General features: G+C 46.9%; 1 protein-coding gene across 3 annotated transcripts in view; it reads right to left on the reverse strand.

Moving 5' to 3' along the window:
- UBASH3A (ubiquitin associated and SH3 domain containing A) overlaps positions 1 to 1,566 on the reverse strand; it is a gene marked incomplete at both ends in the record, with an annotated part of 31,253 nt that extends 29,687 nt beyond the window's left edge. For all 3 annotated transcript variants that reach the window (XM_080696840.1, XM_080696839.1, XM_080696841.1), the window contains one exon: positions 1,454 to 1,566. In XM_080696840.1, coding sequence (XP_080552966.1) covers positions 1,454 to 1,566 — 113 coding nt within the window. The remainder of the gene's footprint in view (positions 1 to 1,453) is intronic.
- Between the last annotated feature and the right edge of the window lie 8,015 nt (positions 1,567 to 9,581).

Here is a 9,581-nt window from a genome sequence, read left to right on the forward strand (position 1 = left end):
CACCATGTCTGGCATAGCTCCGGCAGGATTTCGAGTGCCGGCCTGCACTACAGCTGGGGCAGTAATGCAGCGTGGGCTTAGAGGCACTGAGGGCCAACTCAAGACCTGCCCTCGTCTCCAGCTGCCCCCTGGGTGCGGACATCCCCGCTGGACGGTGACCACTGGGGCCACGTGCCACGTGTGAACCGCCTGACGGTGTCAGCACAAGGGGCTTCCTGCACTCACTCCCCCCTTAAGAGACCCCTGGTTTGTCAGGAGCATCTTGGTGATGGTAAAACCCTGGATTGGGGGGAGAAGAATGGGGTTTATCTTTAAAGCTATTTCCTCCGGTATGGTCAGGATTTTGTTATACCATCAAAGGAAAGATTGTTCCCTCCCCAGACCCCAGGATCCCTAACGTATATTTCTGATAAATTTTTCCTTGAGAATAAGGATCTGAAAAGGATTGGAGCTAGGACATGGGTCTGTGCTGAAAGCTCTAGCCAACATTAGCATCGTCTCTTCCTTCTCAAGCATTATTGCTCCGGGACTTGAATCCCATGCATGGCCTCTCCCCCGGGAAGCAAGGTGGTCCCACACTTTCCCACACTTTCAACCTAGGGGCCTCCTACCTCAGAGATACACTCCAGACCTATTTTATCTTTTATTTTGAAACAGGGTCTCGCTAAGTTGCTGAGGGCTTCACTGAGTTGCTGAGGCTGGCCGCGAACCTGCGATCCTCCTGTCTCGGCCTCCCAAGGCGGGGATGACAGGTGTGCACTACCATGACTTTCTGTCACTTCTTAGCCATCCTGGTTCAGGACTGGACATTTGAGAACTTTTCGCTTGGGACAAATGGCTTTCTCTATGCAGGTAAGAGCCCAGCCGATGGTCCTAAACTCAACAGGTCCTAGCGTTAGACTCACATTATAGTTTGAGATACCTGGAAATGTCACCTTCAGGGTCATTGAATAGTACAAAGAGGTTACCATGGGCCCAAGCTCTTCCAAACCCTCAGACTGGCCAGTGTGTGTGTGTGTGTGTGTGTGTGTGTGTGTGTGTGAGAGAGAGAGAGAGAGAGAGAGAGAGAGAGACTGGGAATTGAGCCCAGGGGTGTTTTACCTCTAAGCTACACCCCCAGTCCTATTTTATTTTATTTTGAAACAAGGTCTTGTTAAATTACCATGTGCTTGCCTCAAACCTGCAATCCTCCTGTCTCAGCCTCCTAAGCACTTGGATTATAGGTATGTCCCACATGCCCTTTCTAACACGTGGCTTTTAAAGTGCACACATTTCAGGCCCCCCCCCCCCATTAGCCAGTAGTGTCAGGGTGTCTTTCAAAGATCAAGGTCATCTCATGTTAAGAGGCAGAAAGGGCCTTCTTTTGAGACTGTCTGCAATGCGGGGTGGCCAGCAGTCAGGACACCAGCCCCTCCCGGTCTGTAGCTGCAGAGGGGTCTGATCCAGTACTCACGCGGTGTGCAAGGGAAAGCCTTTGGCCAGGAGGGGGTCCAGAAGCGAGGGGGTGCTGCGGCCCTTGAGCTTGTTGGAGACCTTGGCGTAGAGCTGGGTCTCTGCTGCTGCCATCTCTTCCTGCCCCCAAGCAAGAGGCACCAGGGTGCCGCTGGGAGCAGATAAAGCTAGAGAGGGGAGGGAGGGAGGCTGAGGCTGCGGAGGAAACCTCAAACCCTTCTGATCTTTCTGACACAGATAACATCCTGTTTGCATGATTATTGGTTTGCACAATTCTTCCTGCAGGGTATTGGTTGTTTCCACGGTGGGGCTCGGGCCGGAAGTCCACCTGAGGCCCCGCGTGGATCCTTGAGAAGCACTGGGGCGGGAACCCCTGCGAGCTGGCTGCGCAGAGGCGCAGGGCCGACTCTCTCGCGGGTCTCCTCGGCTGTCCACCCCTGGCGACCTTGGATCTTAGTTGTTGTGGTGCCTGCAAACAAGACGTCAAACTACAGTGCATCGCTGTCTACTCTAAAACTTTTTGGCTCTTTTAGTTATTCGTTTTTGTTTAAAAAAATTGTGTGTGTAGCTGGGTGTAATTCCAGTACTTGGGAGGCTGAGACAGGAGGGTCGCAGGTTTGAAGACAGCCTCAGTTACTTAGTGAGGCCCTCTGCAATTTAGTAAGACCCTGTTTCCAAATAAAAAAATGAATTAAGTCTGGGATGTATCCTGGAAGGTAGAAGGCTCCTGCGTTCTACCTCCAGTACCACAAAGTTGTGTGTGTGTATCTGTGTGTGTGTGTGTGTGTGAGAGAGAGAGAGAGAAAGAGAGAGAGAGAGAGAGAGAGAGAGAGAGAGAGAGAGAGAGAGAGAGAGAGAGAGAGAGAGAGAGAGAGAGAGAGAGAGAGAGAGAGAGAATGAGAATTGGGGGTTAAACCCAGGGACACCCTACCACTGAGCTCTGAGCTATACCTCCATCTCTATTTTATTTTTTATTTGGAAACACGGTCTCAGTAAATTGCTGAGGCTGGCTTTGAAGCTGCAATCCTTCTGTCTCAGCATCCCAAATACTGGAACTAGAAGTGTGCACCACCACACCTGGCTCTTTTTATTTTTGAAACAGGCTCTTATTAAGTTAAGCCTGAGCTGGCCTTGAACCTGCAATCCTTCTGGTTTAGCCTCTCAAGTACTGGGATTGCAGGTATGTGCCACCATGCCCAGCTGACTTACTTTTTAATTTACTAGACTGGGCGTGGTGGCGTATGCTTGTAATCCCAGCATTTGGGAGGCTGAGACCGGAGGATCACGGTTCCTGGATAGCCTCAGCTACTTAGTGAAGCCCTTTGCAACTCAGTGAGACCCTGTTTCAAAATAAAGAATAAAAAATGTACTGTTTAATGTGTGCACAGACAAGTTGATTAGTTGGACTTTTCCCCAAGTGAGCATGCATCTTAATGGCCCAGGACCAAAAAAACAGTGATCTACAACCGGGAAGAATTTTTCGCCTCTCCCCAGGGGACATTCGGCAGCGTCTGCGGTTGTCACAAGTGTAGGAGGGAGCTGTGGTACCCAGTGGGTAGAGGCCGGGGTGCCAGTGTGTGCAAGGAAGCCTGCACAACAAAGAGAGATCTGACCCAAATGCCAGTCGTACAAGATCCAGAGACCCTAGAATTTTCTCAGACCCTCAGAAGGACCCCTGCTCCACCTTCTCCTGGCCATCTCTTTCCTCCCCTGCAAGAGCAACTGTATACCCACTTGGCATCAACTGGGCCAAAGAGATTATATTGAACCCTATAGCATGACTCTTTCAGGTTCAGCTTCTTTGCCCAAAATTACTTTGGTAAATTTTATCCATGTTATTGCTGTAGCCATCATTAATTCAGTATCATTGAGGCGTAACATTTAACTCAATAAATATAGCGTAATTCCTTCATCCATTTGTTTGTTGATGTACATTTGAGCAAATGTAACACCCTGCCTTCTTGCTAACAGGATAAAAAATAAAGCTTTTCATCTGGCTGCTCTATGTCCTTGTCCACACTTGGAATTTCCAGCCTCTACCTTTTGCCATTCGAGTGGGGGTATACTGGTCTCTCACTGTGGTTGTAGTTTGTGTTTCCCGGAAGGACAATGATATTGAACACTACCTTGCAGGCTTCTTGGCCATTTGAATATCCTCCTTGGGGAAGTGCCTGTTTGGATCTTCCGCTCATTTTTTGTCATTGTGTTTTTTGTTTTCCTTATCAATGTGTGGGAACTCTGGTTACTGCTTTCTGCGTCCTGTTCAAGAAAGTGTTGTTTATCCCACACTGATGAAGATGGGGATGGAACCCAGGGGCCTTCTACCTCTGGTCTACACTCCCAGACCTATTTTATATTTTGTTTGGAAACAGGGTCTCTTAAGCTAGCTGAGGCTGGCTTTGAACCCGCGTGATCCTCCTGTCTCAGCCTCCCAAGGGCAGGGATTGCAAGTGTGCGCCACCACACCCCGCATGGAAGCTCTATTCCTTTTACCATCTGTATTTAGCTCTGTGATCTGTTTGAATTAACTTCATGTATGGTGTGAGGTAGGGATACGGTTTCATTCATCTCTCCCTCGAGAAGGCCATCATTTTCCAATGAGTTGCAATAGGACGCCTTTTGTATGTCACGTGAGTGTATGTGTTTGTCTATTCCTGGTTCTATTGTGTTATCTAGTTTCTGTATCCATTTTTGTGGATCCAAATTCCACATGGCATTAATTACTATAGTGCTAATATCTCATTTTGTCTTCTTTGGCTCTTATAGGCCCTTTGCTTTTCCACATCAATTGAATCAGGTTTCTGTGTGTGCCATTGAAGAGGACCTGTATATATGGCTGATGGATTTTAAATAAGAAACCAATGTAATTTGACAGGGAACAGGGCGCTGGTGCCTGGATCTCCATCTGAGGATGGGGTGGACCTCAGCCTTTACTTCACATCATGCACAAAACAGAACTCAAAGTTTATGATGAAATTAAGTATAAAATCTAAAATCCTAAAATTTCTAAAAGAAAACCTAGGGAAAAAAATTTTGCCATGTTGGCATTTGTAAAGCTTTCTTAGAACATATAAAATATGACCTTTAAAATAGAAAAAGGTTAATAAATTGGACTGCATCAAAATTGCAAATTTCTGCTCTGTGAAAGACAGCATAAAGAAAATAAAAAAAGATGTAAGCTGGGAGAAAATATCACCATACACATATCTAATATAAGACATGTATCCAGAATATAAAGAATATTATATAAATGAATGCACAACTATTTGTATATTCTTAATAAGAGTAAGCCAATTTAAAATGAGTAAAATAGGTTGGGCAATCCTAGCACTTAGGGGTACCAAGGACAGGGCAGACCTGCAGCAACTTAGGGATACCCTAAAAAACAAACAAGCAAACAAAAATGGGTAAAATATAAGAATAGATACTTGACAAAAGTAGGAATGTGAATAGTCATGAGAAGATCTCACATCAGTCAGCCGTCACCGGGGGAATATAAGTAAAAACCACAGGGTGATTTCACAGTGCACGGTCTAGACCAAGAGCTAAACTGAAACTGAGAAGACTTATTACACCAAGCTTCCACCAGGCGGTAGAACAACGGAATGCTCTCCTGCATTGTTGATGGGAATGCAGTTTCCAGCCACTTTGGAAGACATTATGGCGTTCTTATAAACATACATTCACCACGAGGCTAGCTCTACTTTCAACTTTTTACCATAAAGAAATGCAAATACGTCCACATAAAGATCTGTCTACAAATGCTGATAGTGGTTTTATTCATAAAATAGCTCCAAACTGGAAAAAATAAAAAAGCCCCCCCCCCCAAATCCAGCTGGTGAGTGGAAATGCATTTTTTCGTGTGTGTGGTACTGGGGATGGAACCCTTCTACCTCCAGGCTATACTCCCAGACCTATTTTTATATTTTTATTTGGAAACAGGGTCTGTTAAGCCAGTGCGGCTGGCTTCGAACCTGTGCGATCCTCCTGTCTCCGCCTCCCAAGCGCAGGGATTACAAGCGTGCGGCACCACGCCCAGCTGGAAATGCAAATTTTAGTGTATTTGATCAATGGGGCAATGCCCACCAATAGAAAGGAAGAGAGTCTCGACTCCTGTAACAACACGAATGAATATAAAAGGTCGTCATTTGGAATGCAAGAAGCCAGTCCTCTTTCTCAGTTCTCTGGGTTTTTGCAAGCTTGGGATAATTTTTCTCTCAAATGTTTGAAAATATTACCAGTGAAGTTATCTGGCCCTAAATTTTTATTTGTTCAGAAAGTTTAAATTTTAATTTACTTCACAGATACAGGAGTATTCTTTTTTATTTCTCTTTTATTAGAATATTTTCAAGGAATTTATCCATTTTATTGAGGTAGCTCAATTCCCTGGCATAGACTCGCCAGATCTCTATTTTCTTTTAATTTTATTATGGAATTCTCTGTGTCAGGTTCTGTAATGTTTATTAAGTTGCTCTCAGATTCTTCTTATTTGATAGCTTTTGGTGCCAGTATAGATTATGTCTTTATAAAGCATTCATGTTCCTAGTCTTCATTGCTGCTGAATCAAAATACCATTGATTCATGTTATTTTACACTGATCTCATATCCAAAAGTTTTTCTGGAGTTACTTATTGATTTGGATAATTTATCTTTAGAATTTTAAAGTCATTTTATGTACAAAATGATTTTGTCTGTAAATAATGGCTTTATTTCTTTCTTACTAGTTCTTATGACTTTTTGTTTTACATTTCTTTTCCTCTCTCTCTCTCTCTCTCTCTCTCTCTCTCTCTCTCAATTTTGCCTTTATTGTACCAGCTTGGACTCCAAGTGAGACGTTAAATAGATGTGATTAGAGTGTACCTTTTTGCATTTTCCTCTATCTTAGATGAAAAGGTTTCAATATTTTCTCTTTAAATGTGCATTTATTATATATTTCTCTTTTTTTGTTGTTACAGTATTGGTGATGGGACCCAGGGGCATTCTACTTCTGAGCTACAACCCCAGCTCTATTTTTTATTCTTTACTCTGAAACCGGGTCTCACTGAGTTGCAAAGGGCCTCATAAGTAGCTGAGGCTGTCCACGAACCATGATCCTCCTGTCTCAGCCTCCTGAATGCTGGGATTACAAGTGTCCTTTTTCTTTGAGGAACTCGGGATGAATTAATTTTATAACAAAATGATTGATCTTGAACTTAGAAAACTAGAAACAGACAAAGCTTGCTTTCCAGAGGAGAAAAACAAAGTAAATATGGGGACTCCTATATAGCTTCTACTCAAGTATGCTTTTCCAAACAATGAGCCCCTTTTTGAACAACTGTTTGTTTGTAACATGTTAAAGTGTATACTGTTTCTGCTCTCCATTTTTTGTTAGCTGGAGAGTGAACCCAGGGCACTCACCCACTCTGAGCTACACCCCCGGCACATTTTATTTTTTCACTTTCAGACAAAGTCTTGCTAAACTGTGGAAGCTGGCCCTGAACTTTTGATCCTCCTGACTCAGCCTCCCAAGTACCAGGATTACAGGCATGCACCATTGCGCCAAGCTGCTGCTGCTGCTTCTGCTTCTTCTTCTTCTTCTTCTTCTTCTTCTTCTTCTTCTTCTTCTTCTTCTTCTTCTTCTTCTTCTTCTTCTTCTTCTTCTTTTTTCTTGGTGGTACTGGGGTTCCTGGAAGCCCTTCTACCTCCGGACTACACTCCCAGACCTATTTTTACATTTTTATTTGGAAATAGGGTCTCCTAAGCCAGCGCGCGCGGTTGGCTTAGAACCTGCGCGGTCCTCCTGTCTCTGCCTCCCAAGCGCGGGGATGACAAGCGTGCACCACCATGCTCTGCGCGCCAAGCTTCTAACCACTTCTGAATTTTAAAAAAGCTTATTTGTGTCAGCCAGGAGATGTTGTAGTTAGCTGAATCCCTTCTTCAGAACTAAATGGTTATCTTCCAGGCCTGACAGTGAAGACAAGACCTCCCTGATGCACAGGGTCTCCTCTGGGTTCCAAAGGTCACTGGAGCCACATGCAAATGTTATCAGCAACTTCCACAGCCCAAGAAGCCCTGAATGGACACCTGTTCTCAGGCCATTTAGCCAGACCCTCAGGACACTACTACTGCGTCAGTACCCGGCCCACGTGAGCTTATTTCTGCTTTCTTTAGAGTCAGCTTTGCACCCAGCGTGATTGGTCTGTAGGTGAACTTTCTGAGGCATGTCACAGCCCTCCTCATGGATACCCAGGACCAGAAGACTCATTCGACCTTTGACTTGCTATTGAGGTGACCTTGCTCTGGCTTCTGATTGTCTGTGTGTCTATTCAGTATTGTTCCTCTGCTCTGGGCACAGTGGGGCATATCAATGGGAGAATGTTCTAGACTGTTCTCTAAGATGCTCTAATGTTCTAGACTGTTCTCTAAGATGCTCTACCTAGCGCACACACCGCACAGAAAGCAATCAGTGCTGAACTCCTGTCCCTGCCCCCGAGGGCACGGGATGGGGACTGTGGATAGGAAGAGTAAGAAGGGACACCACATTAGCTGGGGGACCCAGATGAATCCAAGACATGGAGGGTGGGTATGTAGGTACAGCAGGCAGGAAAGCAGACTCCGTTAACCACCATCGCCTCACCTTCTCCCTTGAGCGCTCACCCCTCCTCCTCGACCTCCCCAGGCCATCCCAACCCAGCTGGTCCTCACTGTCTTTACCACCAGCCCTAGTCCAAGTGGTGGCCCGGGAGGTTGCAGAAGCCCCCCATGGCTGCCCCGTGCCAGCCCTTACGGCGTGTTCTGCATTAGCACTCAACTTTGCCTACTTGGCCTTCTATGGCTACCATCACATGGAAAGCAAGATGGATGCCTTTCTGAGGCCCAGGCTGTGACCTGCGCACCGGCCTCACTAATGTGCCTCCCAGGGTCTCCTCCTCTCCCCTTTCCAGGCACAGGGCCCTCTCTGGGTGCCTCAAATACTCCAACCTCTGGGCCTTTGAGTTGCCGATCCCCCCACTAGGAATGACCTCTCCTCCTATCTCACAGGATTCATGGAGTCCTGTCACCAAGGCCCTAAGGCCATCCCTTACCACCTGTCTCCATCTCTCCTCACCCTCACCCTCATCGGAGGCCACAGCTGAGTGCTCGGTCAGTCCCCTGCCGTCGACCCTGCGCCCAGATGCCTGTTATGGCAGATTCTACAAATCCACGGTGAATCAGTGCAGGAACAGTGACTCTCCATCTAGCCCAGCTCTAGTTCTGACTTAGCCGTCCAAAGATGCTCTGTCCCTCCTTACAGCACCAGGGATTGGTCCACACCCGATGGAGCGTCTTTACTGGCTGACGTGTGTAGGAACTCCGGGGACGAGCAGCCCCTGTAGAAGGAAGTACGGCACGTCTGCTCCAAGCTCGCGGCCACGAGCAGCTCCAGCCTCTGTCCTTCGTCCGCAGGACTCGGTCACCTGGAAGGGCAGAATCCCCACAGAAGCAGTTACCTGCCCCTCTGAAGGGGGCCTGCTCAGCACTTCGGGCGCTGGTGGCCTTTTTGAACTAAAGGAGCACTGTGCACACACACACGCACCTGTCCCTCCCCGTCTGTCCTGTCTCCATTCGCCCAGGGCCACTTGATAGCCTCATGGAGGTTGGGTTACACAGGCGCCACGATAACGCTGCCCGCCACGGAGACGGGCAAGATGAGTGACCGGGAGAATGGCTTCCAACTGGACGCAGCCCGCGCCACCAGCCACTGACCCTCACGTTTGCTTTTATAATGAGAAAAGAAATTCTTTCTGCTTTGAATGATGGCAGCTCCGGTAATGGTGAGTGAGGACATGTGGGGAGAGAAGGCCTCTGGGAGGCTCCCCAACACCCTGCCATGTGGCTGTGGGGAGGGGGCTTCTCACCAGCCCCCATCAATCAGAGAGCTGTTCCCCAGGAATGCTTACGCTTTTGTTGTTGTCTTATTTGTAGTTCTGGGTGGGGATAGAACCCAGGACCTTGTGCATGCTAGGCAAAAGCTCTGCCACTGAGCTACAGCCCTAGCCCAACTCTTTTTTTATGGAGATAAACAGTATCACCTTCCACATACTGATAAGGGGCAGAAGTATCGGCGAGAATCAAGGCCCAACACAGCCGAAGGTGAATTTGCTAGTTTT

This window comes from Muscardinus avellanarius, assembly GCF_963383645.1.
Source record: "Muscardinus avellanarius genome assembly, chromosome: 5".
Lineage (NCBI taxonomy): Eukaryota > Metazoa > Chordata > Mammalia > Rodentia > Gliridae > Muscardinus > Muscardinus avellanarius.